This window comes from Triplophysa dalaica, chromosome 2 (assembly GCF_015846415.1).
Source record: "Triplophysa dalaica isolate WHDGS20190420 chromosome 2, ASM1584641v1, whole genome shotgun sequence".
Taxonomy (NCBI): Eukaryota; Metazoa; Chordata; class Actinopteri; order Cypriniformes; family Nemacheilidae; genus Triplophysa; species Triplophysa dalaica.
Genome location: NC_079543.1, coordinates 25,454,663 through 25,470,147, shown reverse-complemented (window position 1 = coordinate 25,470,147; position 15,485 = coordinate 25,454,663). Strand labels below are relative to the sequence as shown.

The window sequence follows — 15,485 nt, the reverse complement described above, 5'->3', positions numbered from 1 at the left end:
TATATGCTCTCTACATCCCACTGCACTTTTGACTTCTTTATAACACTGCATTGTAGCCATGGGGGTGTTATGTAATTAAAGCCACCTAGTATTTAATGATATATAAACATGTTTTACAGTATATGTTGGAAAATTACATTTTAAATAGGCCTACGTACTATGTATTTTTACACATTTGGCATCGACTTTTATCATCTGGATGATTGAATATCAGATGATTAAATTAAATGTTTTCAGTCTGTAATTCAACTGCGATTCATCTAAACAATCGACGGTAGAATCATTATTGTATGTAAATTGCATTAAAGCAAATATATATATTGTTTCTTGTTCTATTGTGAGTTCATGTTATGACCTGCAGGGAGCATGATTGTGCAAAACAATTTAGTTTCAGTTTCTGATTCCCATAAATGCAGGCAGAATTCATAAATGGGCTGTCTTTCCAGTTATTTTTTTTTTCATTTTAATTCAGTGGAGAGGGAGGTTTTTTTACTCAAGTAGATAAATAGTGCAATAGTAAATGCCTAAATGCCTTTGAATAGGAAGAAATTCAAAAATAATTGCTCAACTAAAAGAAGGTTAAACTACAACGACAAGCTTTGGGTTTGCTGTCGAAACATACCAAGCTACTTTTGGGTTAATCCTTTTTTAAGACAAAGTAAATGTTCGTTTTAACAAACGTTAAAGAACTATGACAAAATTAATCAGTAAAAAAAAAATTCCTGACTACCAAAAATAAAATTTAAGACAGTGAACACTGCTTCTATCAAACACAACAATATTACTTGAGTGACATCACGAAAGATGATTCCCTAATCCCATTGTGCTGAGTATAGTGCAATTGCATTTTCAACCCAGCTGCCGCGTTACGTCATCCAGGCGGATGCTGCACAGTGTTGGTGGTCGAGGAGAGACTCTCCTCGTACTGTAAAGCGTTTTAGGTATACAGCAATATACAATAAAGCGCTACACTGTAAAAAATGCCCGTGAAGTTTACGGTAAAATTCTGTTGTTTTCACACAAAAAACCTGTTATCAGAAAGCATCCGTAAAAAATACGGAAAAACACTGTAAAATTGTCTGTAAAATTAACAGCAAAAATCCAACGTTTTTACGGAAAAACCCTGTTAAAGTGGTTGTGAAATTAACAGTGAAATTCTGTAGTTTTCACAGAGAAAACTGTTGTCAAAAAACGTCCGTAAAAATACGGAAAAACACTGTCAAATTCTCCGGGAATTGAACAGTGAAATTCCATAGTTTTTACAAGAATTTTTTTTTCCACAAACACTCCACAAACACTTTTATCACCTTCACTTACTGACACCACTGTCACTTTATTTCTGTTGCAGTTCTAATTCTAAAAGTAGAACTAAAAGTTCTAATTGAGAATGAACACAAGTTTACATGTTAATGGTTTTATTGAGTCACCATAATGGTGATGAGTGTTTGCTTTAGTTGTGGTCTTGACCCTTTGCTTTACATGTAAAGTCTTAACCCAGTTTTGATATCTGTGTGTTGAAACATAGACCGAAACAGGTGGGTAAAAGCTCGGACAAAGCTAACTAATAACTTCTTTAGGTTGGAGAGTAAATACATGGTTGAGAGTTTAGGTAGTTCTTTTAAGTTATTTGTTATCATAATTTATGATATCGCATGAAATTAAATAACACAACAAAAGTCTTTGACAGTACATGTGACACATAATAAATGTTCTAGCAGACATCAAGAAAATAACAGTTTGTCTCAACAATGGTGACAACAGAAAAAACCTCTAAAGAGAAACGCAATGCATTCTGGGTATTATCAAAGCACAAAACTCATCAATGATTCCCAGCATGCATTGCGGCTGTAAGATTTTCAATTGTTAGTCACCACTTTTGAGATTCATACACTGATTCTTGATGTGTGAGTCAAAGACCAAATGCAAATCTTTTGACGGTTCAAAAATTCAACTTTTATATTGATTGTTTCTGGAAATGTGAATTTTTAATGTAAATTCATTTAGACGTTTGAAACAAACAAATAAAGTAAATAAACAACATCGTAATTAGCATTTGAAAAAGTCTAATCACATTTTCTCTTGTTGTCATTCGCTACTAAACTATGTTTTATATAAAACAATGTCATCGCAGCCCAATGAAAAATGGTAATTTATACATGACGGCTGAAAGACGCCAACTAAAGCAAACCCTGATCACAAAAACGGTGACTTTGAATACACCAATAAAACATCAAGTCATGGATGTTATGCTGCAGTCCCTGTGAAGCAGAAGTGATGATCGTCTTCAGTATTCTGACGTATTTCAAAGACGAATAGTAGGTGTGGCTCATGTTTTCCACTGTGAATTGATTGGATGAATAAAAACAGGATGTTCCCGTAATTTTACGGTAGCTTGCTGGCAACCACAGCTGCCGGTATTTTACCGTAAAAACTACGGAATTTGTATTTTCTATCTTTTTTCTGATATTTAATGTTTTGTGGGTCACCACTATGCTGAAGAGTGGAGTCTGTGTTTAAGTCAAGGTCTGTGTTTAAGACATCGGCAATGGCATGCCGATGTCATGCTGCATGTTGCTTAGTTTAAAAGTGACTTTGATGTTTTAATAACAAATTACAAAGAAGAAAATTAACTAAATGTAATGTTTTCACTTTTGTGCATTTGGACCAAGTTTCAATTTTATATAAAATTCTGTTAATGTAAAAGACTCAAATGTATTAAGTTCATACAGAGCTTGAAGTTTGTGCCCTGAAGTTTTAAACTGCAAAGCTGTTTACGTTCTTTTCCTGTATTTTTTACGGAATTTTACTGGCAACCACAGCTGCCGGTATTTTTCCGTAAAATTTACGGAACATTTTTTACAGTGTTTATAATGCCTCATTCACATCATGGCGGGTGACGTCATTACTTCACAGCGTAATAGAATCGTGTCACGTCCGGTCGGACAGACAGAACCCAAATGCAGGCAGTGGTGAAGGGTTAACAATATTTAAAAAGCACGAAATAATAAACCCACGATGGGGCAAACAAGACTCACAAACAGAAAACTTCACTGCGCCAGCAGTGATCTGTAGCTTGGCGCAGCCTTTACAGGCGAGTATAAAAGCCTGGCAAGCCGTCGGATGTTTTCTGTCCAGTAAACTCTTCAACATCATCAGTGTGTTAGAGACGAGATCTGTATCACTCACAAAACAGCAATCAGAAACACCAGAGGCTCAAACTGCAGCTCAGACAGAGACTAAACCCAGGTGAGCAAATTCAACATTTTATTTTATAAGTCTTCAAGTTCATTGTAAAATATGATGACTGATGTTGGTCATTAGACATAAAAAGAGACAATGGAAGCAAAAGAATCAGTCCAGCCAGCACCAATAGAAAAACCCCCACCACCAGGTAAGTTTAGTTTTATTCATATTTATTGCTTAGCAATGTTACTTTTTCTTCTCAATATTTGAGAAGTCCCTATAATTCTTTTTAATATTGATAAAAAGTTTATTATTACATTTTATATTAGCATTGTGTTTGTGTATTTCAGTCTGGCTTTAGACCACATCAAAGCACTGAAACTGCGCTCGTTAGAATTACAAATGACCTTCTTTATATTTGTACTGCAACAAATAAAGGTAACATCTCACTTTTAGTCCTGCATGACCTTAGTGCTGCTTTCGATACTGTAGATTATAAAATGCTATTGGATCGTTTACACAATTATGGTATTCAGGGACAGGCACTACAATGCTTCAGATCTTACTTATCGGACAGATATCAATATGTCCATTTAAATGGGGAATCGTCAAATCTCACACAAGTAAATTATGGATTACCTCAGGAATCGGTTTTAGGACCTTTGCTTTTTTCCATATACATGCTGCCCCTTGGCAACATTATTAGAAAACATGGAATTAGCTTCCACTGTTACGCAGATGATACTCAGCTATCTATCTCATCACGACCAGGTGATTCCTTCAAGCTATCCAAACTGTAATGATTAGTAATTTCCTTCTTATAAACTGTAGCAAAACAGAAATATTACTTATAGCGCCAAAAACACCTAAACAGAATATCTCAGATTACAACCTGCAAATTGAAGGCTGCACTGTAACTCCAACAAAAAAAGTTTAAGACCTAGGCGTTATATTAGACGGCAACCTGTCATTTAAAAATCACATCTCAAATATCACAAAAACAGCCTTCTTCCACCTTAGAAATGTTGCCAAATTGCGAAATATTTTATGTGTTGCAGCTTATTCATGCATTTGTCACCTCAAGACTTGACTATTGTAATGCTCTACTTAGTGGATGTCCTGTATCATCAATAAACAAACTACAGTTAGTTCAGAATTCAGCTGCCAGAGTTCTAACCAGGTCAAGAAAATACAATCACATAACCCCAGTTTTATCATCGCTTCACTGGCTACCCATTAATTTTAATTACAAAAATGAATTACTTACAAAGCCTTAAACGGTTTAGCCCCTACTTACTAAACTGAGCTTTTATCACATAACGACCTCTCACGCTCTCTAAGATCTCAAAACTCAGGACTTTTGATAACACCTAGAATAACTAAATCCAACAAAGGGGGTCGAGCTTTCGCATACGTAGCACTGAGTTCAGCTATGACACGTCAGAGGGGATCTGACCCTCCCGGCTGAGTCTGGTTTCACCCTAGGTTTTTTTTCTCCATTAATCAATCATTGGAGTTTGGGTTCCTCACCACAGCAGGGCAGTGTTGGCTTGCTCACCGGGAGACCGCATTTATTTATTAATTAGATATTATTTATTAGAATGATCTTGCTTGTTCTATAAACACCGTGCACTGAGCTGTGTTTTACCTTTGTGTTTTTCCTGTTTGCCCCTGTAAAGCTGCTTTGGAACAATGCACATTGTGAAAAGCGCTATATAAATAAACTTGAATTGAATTGAATTGACTAGAGGATGGGGAATGTCATGGTGCACATACACAGGACTTTGTCAAAGCTCTCCGCGGCCTCCTTACAGAAGGATGCAAAGTAGGGACGTGTTTTCCTATACATCACATATACTTAAATGAACATGTCAACTGTTCTCAATTCATATCTTTGGTTTGGATTTCACTCTTTTACCTTTCAAATTCAGTTTCTGCTGGAGATACGGCCTACAGAAGTGATCTAGGGCCTGAAGATCAGACATACTGCCTGGTGTACATAATAGCAGCTGATAAAGTATCATTCATGAATCAGGATGTCATTAGAAAGATGAAGAATATTAGGGACAGATAATGACACTGATGTCTTGATTCTGAGGGCGCCTAAACAGATTGTACAAACAGCAAATGATAAATTGGTCCACTTGTTAAGTTGTGATGTAAAGAATAGCGTTTCTGGGTCCAAGTCTTAACCTGTTACTAAGACTACCAACACTGCATGATAGATATGAGCAACATTTATTAGTGATGAGAGGTAACAAGAAAAAATGAGCGCTTCTTGCTTTCGAATAAAATGCCACCAAGATGCACAACATGTCTCTCAAAGAGGGATAAATGTTCCAGAAAAGTTAAACAAAATCTATTTCAAAAGTGAAAAAGAAATTAAATGAAGTGTTCATTACAGCAACATATTTATATATTTTGCTATACTGTAAAATCAAATGTTACATCAAAGCTCATGTTGTATTCCGAAGGTTCTTGTATTCAGTTACTGATAATATATCTGTTAAATAGCAGTGCATTCAGTACAATGTTATTGATCAAACAAAGGTCCAAATATGTGAAGAGTGAAGCTAGATTCAAAATTATTTGATAGATATTTAAAAACAGCCTTCTCTTTGGAGAAAGGAATGAGAAGGAATTAGACATATTATATTTTATATTATACTTTTTTGAGCAAATCATAAAACATCACATTAATTTACAAAAAAATATTGAATCAAAATACTTTGCCATGTATGTCAGTGCATGAAAGAAAATCAGAATGCATAACACACAATGATATATCCAGCAAACATGAGAGCTTTGTGTCTGTCCACATACAAGACTGACGTGGGACTCACAAACACACACTACAGTGCAAAAATTTACAGTAGATTTAATATACAACTTACCTATTGCTTATATTTTCTTTCATGAAACAAGAATAAATATCTTAGGTCATTTCTTGTTATGTATATGTATCGTAATTTGAGAAGTTTCAAATAGTTTTACTAAAAAACAAGACAAAAATGCTTAGGTAGAATATCGTTTTTTTGCAGTTTTGCTCTGTTAATGCCAGCCTCTTCTTGCTCATTTTCAATCTCAAAAGTCAAAGAGTTTTCATTTTGGTTAAAGTAAAATTGAACTCAAATTGAAAACACTACTAAAAGGAAAGTAATGACATATACAGTAATTTACTGGTGAACCTGCAGCAAAACTACAGCAAGGTTTACAGTGTAGCTATTCACTATCATAAGTTGCCATGAACAAAGTAATTTGGGTCTTAGGGCAGTACTTAACCTTTTGCACATTACTGCCCCCTACAGTTCATTATATGTGCTCTCAACAGAATAGAATAAACCAGTTAACCCTGAGGTCTCGGGTGTCCACACTTTCATGCTGAAGCCAACCGTCCATGGGAGTGACATCTGAGACTAGTCAACCTGCTTCAGCTGCTACCTGAGGCTGATGGGGAGCTCGGATCAATGCCTGACATCTTTTAATGTTTATTTAGTGAATGAGTTAAATCAACTAAATCAACTTAAATGGGTGTTTATTTTATCTGGCCACACATGTCAAACACACTGATGGAAAGTAGTTTCAGGCTAAGCTTCAGAAAGATTCAGAATGAACAAGGGTTAAAGGGATGAAGATTCGACTTATAAAAATAACAAAAAAGTCTGCATAATTAATATTGAGCCCTTATTGGGTGTGTCTTGTTTTGTCCGTCCCCATTTTGTGTTATATCTCAAAAACAATTTTCATTTGTCTTCAAATAAAACATTTTATGTTATAGCTTGTGTCTTTTGTGTCTGATTTGTGTAGTTGAAATGATCAAGTACCAAAATGTTTATATGAAGGTTACTTTCCAGTGTTCTTTAGCTGGGTATAATATTTAAAAATCTCTAAATCTAAAGTATATTGGTACTGTAAAGACTTTTCTTTTAATATATTCTAACTACCTTCTCTTATTCACAAGAAAACATAATTAATGTGCAAAAATCAAGAATTTTTTATTGGATTTTTTAACAAACTTTAAGCAGAAGATAATATTGTGACAGTGTTTAAAAAAGCAGCATGACCAACAAGCTAGAAGTCAATAAAATGACAGCATTATTCCTTTTGTCATTTAAAAAATGTCATTACTAATTTTGAAAAACATGGTAATATAATGTCTAATATTAACTACTTCATCCAGTGTATACTAAAATCTAATAAGCCATCCATTCCAGCGTGATTGAAGTCGTATTATTGCATTCTTTATTTGAAACCAAGCAATGTTACATTTTGTATAATCTTATAATTGCATAAATTGTAAGCTAAATGTATATACGATTATTATAATCTTATCATTACAAACCAGAGTAAGGTAAGTGGACCTAAAGTAGTCCTGTTTTTCCATATTTTTACTTTAAGTGCGCTGCCTTGAACTTTTGACAGAATTTTTGCCTCGTATATATTTCCTATTTTGCAAACTTCTTTACTTTATTAAGTACAGTTGTATAATCAAAGTATGTTGCTTGAATTAATGTGAAGTAAATGCTCATATTTGCAACCCAAAGCTTAGTGACAGTATTAGGCAACCAGACTGCATCAGAGTCGGTGGTCTCAAGTCAGAACTTTCCATCTTGCTAGGACGCTGATGTTATTCGTTTATTTGTAACAAAAAAAATTTGCTTAATAGAATAAAATAATTGCTGTCTTGTGTTTGAAACTGATATTGAATTAAAGATTGTGACATTAGAAGATTTTTTGCAAAGACAGAAAGACTTCTATATATAAAACATGGTAAAGCCTTATTACATGTGATTTTCAAGTCATTTGCTACTGCTGCTATTACGGAATCGGTCATCAGCAAGATAAACAATCTGATCCAAAGCTTTCAAAATCAGAATATGAACATTATCATCAGTGTAAATCTCTTCATGGTAGTTCTTCACTGGGAAGATGTTGCACATAGTCACACCCACTTTGTCACTGCACATCTCCATCTAGAAAAGGAAAAAAGTAGCTCTGGTCAAACTTGATTTAATTATAGACAGTGGCTCAATAACCATTGAAATGAATTGTTTTAACATGTAAATGCAAATGGTCATTATAATTAAATGGATAAAGTGTAAGCAAAACTTGTTGAGAGTGATTTTCAGTTCCCAGCATGCATAAAACTGCTTTGGACAGTAATTTTTTTTATGAATTGTTATTTTATTTTCCGAGAGGATAAAGGCTTGTTAGTGTTAAATATTCATTTAGAAGAGTTTGTTATATGTTTGAGTTTTGGATGTAACTGTTGCTTATCTCAAAACATAGTTCTCTTTTTATCAACTTATTTAGGATCAGAGGGGTAACGCACTACATTTATTCATTTACTTGAGTAAGATTTTAACAAATATTTACTGTTTGGGTAAAATTTTATTTGGGAACTTTTACTCCTACTTTAGTTTATTTCTAATGAAAAAAAATGTATTTTTACTTTGTTACACTGCACAATGTTGCTTTGTTACTTTATTTGAAATGCATTACAAATGCAAAGTTTTTTCCAAAGGTGCTTTCTCCTTTAACAGAAGCATCTGTGAATGAATGACTCTTTTTAGTTGATTCAAGTAGTGACAAAAGTCGGCACACCAGCTCCAAAAATATAAAAAATACTTTATTACTTAAAAAAGTTTTGCATTGCGAGAAATTTTTTCGAAATAATAAAAATATTTTTTATATTTTTGGAGCTCTGGTGTGCCGACTTTTGTTACTACTTGAATTTACACTCTTGGTCAAGCACCCATTTGAGATTGATAGATATAATACAATTAAAAAGACGTTTTCATATATAAGTATACATTTTTAACAATGGAAGAAATCTGTTGGATTAACACCTCCACACACAGGTTTTGTTTACTCAACATTTCTCATTTCCAAGTTGCTTGTTAAACAAATTTTTTAATCAGGTCTTATTAAGGCAACTCAGATATTTCTGGTTGGTACTGTACGAATGTTATGTGTCATAAACTGTTCAATGCTCTTACAGACACCTTTTCATAAACATCAAGAATCTGGCAACCTCCCTCACCCTGGCACAGTTCTGTTCAGTACTTTCATTTCATTTGCTGAGACTCCAGCACAGACCCACCATGTGAGTATTGAACAGTCGGTTAGTAATGTTTCAATATTTGTGCACAATGAGAGAGTTGTTAAGGAATTTTTTTATTATTCATTTATTGAATTACGTTAAGTCTTTTAAAACAAAAGTGTATATTCTGACTGCTTTGAGAAATAAGACTTTCAGGACAAGCACACACTGTAAATACTGTACCATTTACCAAATTATTTACTAATGTCCAAATTATTCATTATTATACCCAAAATTGATTGTTTTATTTAAAAGACGTAATAAACATTGACATTTTAGAAAACATTAAGGCGAGTGCATACCCAGGATGACAAATTATAATTAACTGTGTTTTTTATGTCAGTTATCACTGTTCTCAATCAAGTTATCATCCGCGAGATTTACAATCTGTTCCAATGCTTTCAGAATCAGAATATCAATATCATTTTCAGTGTTGATCTCATCATGGTAGTTCTTCACTGGGAAGATGTTGTTCATTGGCACACCCACTTTATCACTGCACATCTCCATCTAGAAAGAAACAAAACATAAATCCAATTTCAAATCCAAAATTTGACTGTGGATTATGATTTCTATAGGAAGTTTAAAATGTAGATAATATAATGGATGGTTTACCTTCTCTTTGATCTTCTTGCTGTAGTAGATCTTTCTTAGATCATTTTTCACCAGTGGACATGCTTCATCCACTTTAGTCATAACAATCACTTGAGGAATCCCTACAATCATGCCACACAGACAATTTTTTATGGCATACAGTATAAGATGCTCAACATCCGTGTCAAGTGCAATTTAGAAATGAAGGTGACCATTAATAATTATTTTCAAATTTAAACCATTAAACAGCCTCCGTACAAACCAGAATGGCCTATTTTAACAATATCAACAAAATACTGCAAATTACTTTTTCTTGTCTACCCAAATCATGCACTCACTTCTGTAACTTTTATATTCAATATTTTGATCTAATTATATGCATTTTCAAAGAAAGTTATAATGCTTCTGCTTTTGTCTGTAGTTAAACAAAACTGCACATGACACACACAAACATTGTCAAATGGGTTATGGGTTAGGTCAGGTTATGTGAAATTATTTAAAAAATAAAAACATTCAGTGTTCAGGACCTCTTTCACTGATTCTTTGGCGGATGATCTTCAACTTGTCAATGAGTTTGTCATCTGTGAACTGGACAGTATCAGCAGCTATGACGTAAACCAGACAGAAAGCCTGCTCAGAGAGACTGGGGTCACTGGTATAATGTTGATCCTCACGAGTGAGTGGGTTCTTCTTGAACTAAATTTGTAAATTAAATATAAAAAAGTCAGGTGTATTGCAAAATCACAAGTCTTGAATAGAGCAATCTTTCCAATTGATGTGTTTATTGTAATGTTTTTTACTTCATAGCCCTCCTTCACATGGCCAAATAAAGCATTGACGATGTCTTCTGTTTGAGACCCAGCCAATACATCAGGTTCTAAACCCATTATGTCTCTGAAGACAAAGGGCAAAGCGACTTTTCCACTTCTGATACGGTGTCCTTTCAGCTACACACCAAAAATGCAGAAGAATTCATGCATTTTGGAGTCCAAAGCAACTTATAGTTCTTAAAAAGTAAACTATACATTTATCAGTAAACATTCTACATAACTTTTCTGAGTTTCTTTTAGCAATATATGAGTGAAGCCATGAAGACAAATACCTACTTTAGTTGTGAAACTTGTACTACCACCAGAAGATGAATTAACAAGCGCTGCTGAGGTGATCCGACCTCGAAAAGCGTTATTGATGGAGTTTATAAAGCTGGACTTTCCTGCACCAATTTGACCAGCAACAAGAATCTTGATGTCCTTAACGTTTGGATCACTTGGAGTGAATTCTTCTAGATTCCTTTTCAGTTCTGATATGTTGCTATCGAGACAAGAATACACAATCATGTTTTGCTCTAAGGAATTTGAGTAAAAGCAGTTGTTTTTAAATGTGCAAGCTGATGGGCTGATGGATCACAAGACTGGGAACAATCGGTCTCCTCTAAATTTTTGTGACTGAAATGTCATTACTGCAGTAATATTACTTACTCCCATTCAAAACTCCTCCATGGTTTGTCCAATTCTAGTAAAAAAAATCATGTAAAACATCCGTTAATCAGATGTGTGCTCTGTAAAACCATCTTATAGTGGAGATCATGTGAACATTGGTTTTATGTTTGAAATAAAACTTCTCAACTGGATCATACACTAGTGCTGCAAGTTGATGGCTAAGCAATATTAAAGTTGCAGTTTTTGATTTACAGCGGCCAATAGCGTTGTTATACATATATGCAACGAATCGCTCACTCCAAAGACGACAAAAAGATGTCGTTCTCATGTTGACGCAGGGAAGAGATCATGCGGGCATTACTAATAGTAAGACTGTAGAAAGAGCGATGTCTTATTTATTACATAAAATAATAGGTCTGTAGATTTTAAGTATAAAAAGAAGAATAAAAGTCAGGACCTGCGGTAATATTATAAAGACTTTCCAGCAGAGACGCGTTAGGACCCGCGGTACTAAGGTTTTTAGCAGAGAAACTCATAGATATCTATGGAGTACTTTTCAGCACAGAGTCGTTGGAGAGAAATGTTGTCCTAAAATAACCTAGAGGAGGTTTCTTTGATTCGGATAAGTATGTGTGTAACAACCCTGCAAACAAAGGCAAGTCCAGAAGACGTCTTTTCAACGTTGTTGATGACGTTGGATAGACGTCCCCTGAGGAGCCAGAATGTAAGTTTTTACAACATCTTTTAATGACTTCTTCTGAACGTGTGCTATTGTTGTCCAGGTGATCTCTATAACTGTATTGGACTGATATCACTATTGCACCTGAAATTAATATTGAATTTGAATTAATACCATTATTGTGATCAGTGTTTGCTTTAGTTGTGCTCTTAATACTTGACCTTCATTCTATGAATCCTCTGTCAGACAATAGTGTTTTACAACACTTGTTTGCCATTAAAGAAAGATATGGCGACAGGAAGTTATTGTACTAAAAACAAAGTTATACTAAAGTGTTGAAGACAGCCAAATAAAACTAGATCATACTTGACTGATGTTACAAGCATTGAATTAAAATTATCCTCAATCTTTCATTGACACACTTTGACATCAACAGTCATCTTACAAACCTCAACTATGGTGACAATAAACAAAAACATGAAATAATTAGATCAATTGCAATGCATGCTGGGAATCATGAATGTGTTTTGTAATATGATGTCACCCAGCATGCATTGCAGCGCAAAGGATTCTTCTGTTGGTTGTCACCATTGTTGAGTTTCATACAGTAATTCATCATGTCTTTGTGTGTTTATTTGCTCTTGGCGTTCAATCATTTGAAAATATATTTTATAAAATTGTTAAGAAATGACTAACAAACAAAAGGCTTTAGCGACATATTATGCAAAAGTAAATAGATCAGCCAACATTTGCACAACTATACAACACATTCATGTTCTTGAGACCATTCATTCCTCAAAGAAAATTTGAAAGCTGATATAATTATGATTTAGTATTCTTTGGCCACTAAAACAGTGTATTAAAACACATTTACAATGGCAAAGTACACCTACATTTTCTGTAATAAATAAGAGTCCGACTAAAGCAAACACTGATCACAATAATGGTGGATTAATTCAATTTCAATATTAATTGCAGGTGAAAAAGTGATATCAGTCCAATACAATTATAAAGATCACCTGGACAACAATAGCACACGTTCAGAAGACGTCATAAAAAGAAGTTGTAAAAACTTTCATTCTGGCTCCTCAGGGGACGTCTATGCAACGTCATCAACGACGTTGAAAAGACGTCTTCTGGACTTGCCTTTGTTTGCAGGGAATGTTTTTTCTCTTTGTTAGAACCAAGATATGTTGTTGTTTTTGTTTTAATATTAGCTGTGTGACGGAGCAGTTTGTTTATCTGGAACCACTATAATATCATATGATCCCATTTCTGTCCTAAATCATAAATATTCATATCAGCAATATCCTCTTATTGACGAAGCAAAATTGTTTCTCAATGTATTACAAATATTGTATTTTATAAGGCAACACATAAATGGAAATATACTTTTCTCTTTTGTATAAGCATAAGAAATCTAAAAAAATCACTCACCCTATACCATGCATCTCTTATCACAACAACAATCAAAAAGAAGAAATAATTACGCAACCTGTGAGCACCTACAGCAAGCGAGATAGGGAGAGAGAGAGAAAATTTTAATATATTTAAAATACATATATAGTGTATTGCTGCTGTGTTATTTATTTATGTAAATTATCTGTAACTCAGTTCCTGGATGCAGCATGTCTTCATACATAAATACAACCCGCCAAACTGGCTGGTGATAGTGGCTGTTGAAATGTACTGACATAGCATGTGCTAATTTTAAGCCCTGCAGAGTGTATATTTTTACCTGGTGTTTCCTCCCCAAAATTTGGTGAAAGTTGTCGTGAATCTTGCGCACGGGTTGTGAAGCCGATAATCCCATTCTGTCCTAAATCATAAATAATCAGCAAAAGCTCCTTACAGACAAACCAAATTTTTTCTCAATTACAGAAAGAGAAACATTAAACGTTTTTAAATATTTGTGTTTTACTTCTTGCTGGTGAAATTCATGTTTTAATTTTGTTGTCACTGTTAATTTTCTGTTGTGTTCCGAGGTTTTTAATAAATGATGTTTGTTGATTGTTTTCATACTTGGGGTTTGTGTATTTAGTGTTGAGGGGTAAATGCATGATACAGTGACTCAACCAGTAAAACTGCATTCAACAAACTATTGTTAAACAGTTTGTTGAATGCAGTTTTACTGGATTGTCACTGTATAATGCAAAGCATATACTAAAGCAGAAAATATATACAATTTAGACGAATATGTAATTAAAAGTCGTTCTGTTGTTCATTAAGCAAACTATACAATTTATGACTTTTACATAATCACACAATCTTTTGAGTTGGGTAGAGTTCAGTCCTCGTTTGTTGAGTTAACTCAAAAAAGTGCTTGTGATGGGTTGCTTTTTTATTTTAAATTAACACCAAGTTTAAGTTTAATCAATCCACAAAATAACAACATTTTCCTAAATTTGTATAAGAACTGGTCTCATCTGCCTGCCTGTGTGGTTAATTTTAGTACAAAATTTGGTATTTGTTTGTTGTCTAACACAAATTTATGACTTTATTCTTAAAATTCTCAAACCAAATTTCTCTTGTTTTGCTAAAAAAATCTCTCTTTATTACTTTGTTCTCAATCTGATTCTTAATGTTAATTTAACAATCTTTTACTGTACATACCTTAAAATACATAATTAATATTTAACTCCTATACTCATACACTCTAAAATATTAAATTGCTCACCTGGATATATTGTCAATACCTGTTGATTGACAAAGCAGAATTTTTTTGCTTTTGGGGTTTTTCGTCCCGTGTGAGTAAAATAAATCTCAGTCTCTAAATTGGTTTATGTACTGTAAAGTTCTGAAACTGAACCCTGCACAAAGCTTTATATTGCATGGTGAAACTTTCACTTTCATTATGATTCACGTCACGATTTCATGCTAAATAATGGTAGGCTTTACATAAAACAAAGCATCTATTGTACCATTAAAATAAGTACACTGCCTTAACCCCACAGGCCCCATGGGCCAAAGGAAAAGGCTTTTTTGTATTGTAATTACGTTTTTAGAAGTTGTCACTGTTTTTTTAATATTTACAAACGACAAATTTAATGTGATGTGTCAGTGACGTTTGTTAGCTTCCTTACATGTTTTACCAAATCTAACAAATTAATCCGATCTTCGAAATTTCAACTGCTAGCCAGTTAATGTAGGACAGTTTTTTCATATTCTGACATTATCTACAGAAAGTGATAAAACAGACATGGTTTTCTTTGGAAGGAGAAAAGGAATGTTGTTTAAAATGATAACCATCAGTTTCAATGGGAAGAACATACAAACTGGTTTGGTTACAAGATTTACGGCACACCCAGTGTTTGTGTGTGTCAACACAACCCTTTTTACATTAGAGATGAAAGTCTGATTATTTATTGTTTTATAGTCTGTATGCAGTTTTTATGGCAAATAAAATAAATATATTTTGTCCTGACGCCAGAAACTATTCAAAGGTAACTCTCCCATGCATTTTCCATGCCGCCGTTCAGATTCAGGA

General features: G+C 33.9%; 1 protein-coding gene across 1 annotated transcript; it reads right to left on the bottom strand.

Annotated features, from left to right (window-relative positions):
- Positions 1–9,341: 9,341 nt before the first annotated feature.
- On the bottom strand, positions 9,342–13,498 carry LOC130410049 (interferon-induced protein 44-like). The gene is made up of 7 exons (XM_056734418.1): positions 13,494–13,498; positions 11,359–11,392; positions 10,987–11,191; positions 10,681–10,827; positions 10,408–10,576; positions 9,902–10,002; positions 9,342–9,796 (listed from the first exon to the last, which is right to left on the bottom strand). Exons 4-7 carry the CDS (start codon positions 10,765–10,767, stop codon positions 9,626–9,628), a joined length of 528 nt encoding a protein of 175 aa, XP_056590396.1. The 5' UTR covers positions 10,768–10,827; positions 10,987–11,191; positions 11,359–11,392; positions 13,494–13,498; the 3' UTR covers positions 9,342–9,625.
- Between the last annotated feature and the right edge of the window lie 1,987 nt (positions 13,499–15,485).

Bases quoted from the DNA above. Each gene is read 5' to 3' on its own strand.
- LOC130410049 (XM_056734418.1), bottom strand. From the start codon at position 10,767: ATGGGTTTAGAACCTGATGTATTGGCTGGGTCTCAAACAGAAGACATC. The intron at 10,577-10,680 runs GTAAAAAACATT...TTACAAATTTAG, and splicing joins ATGTGAAGGAGGGCTATGAA to TTCAAGAAGAACCCACTCAC. The intron at 10,003-10,407 runs GTCCTGAACACT...GCATGATTGTAG, and splicing joins CCAAAGAATCAGTGAAAGAG to GGATTCCTCAAGTGATTGTT.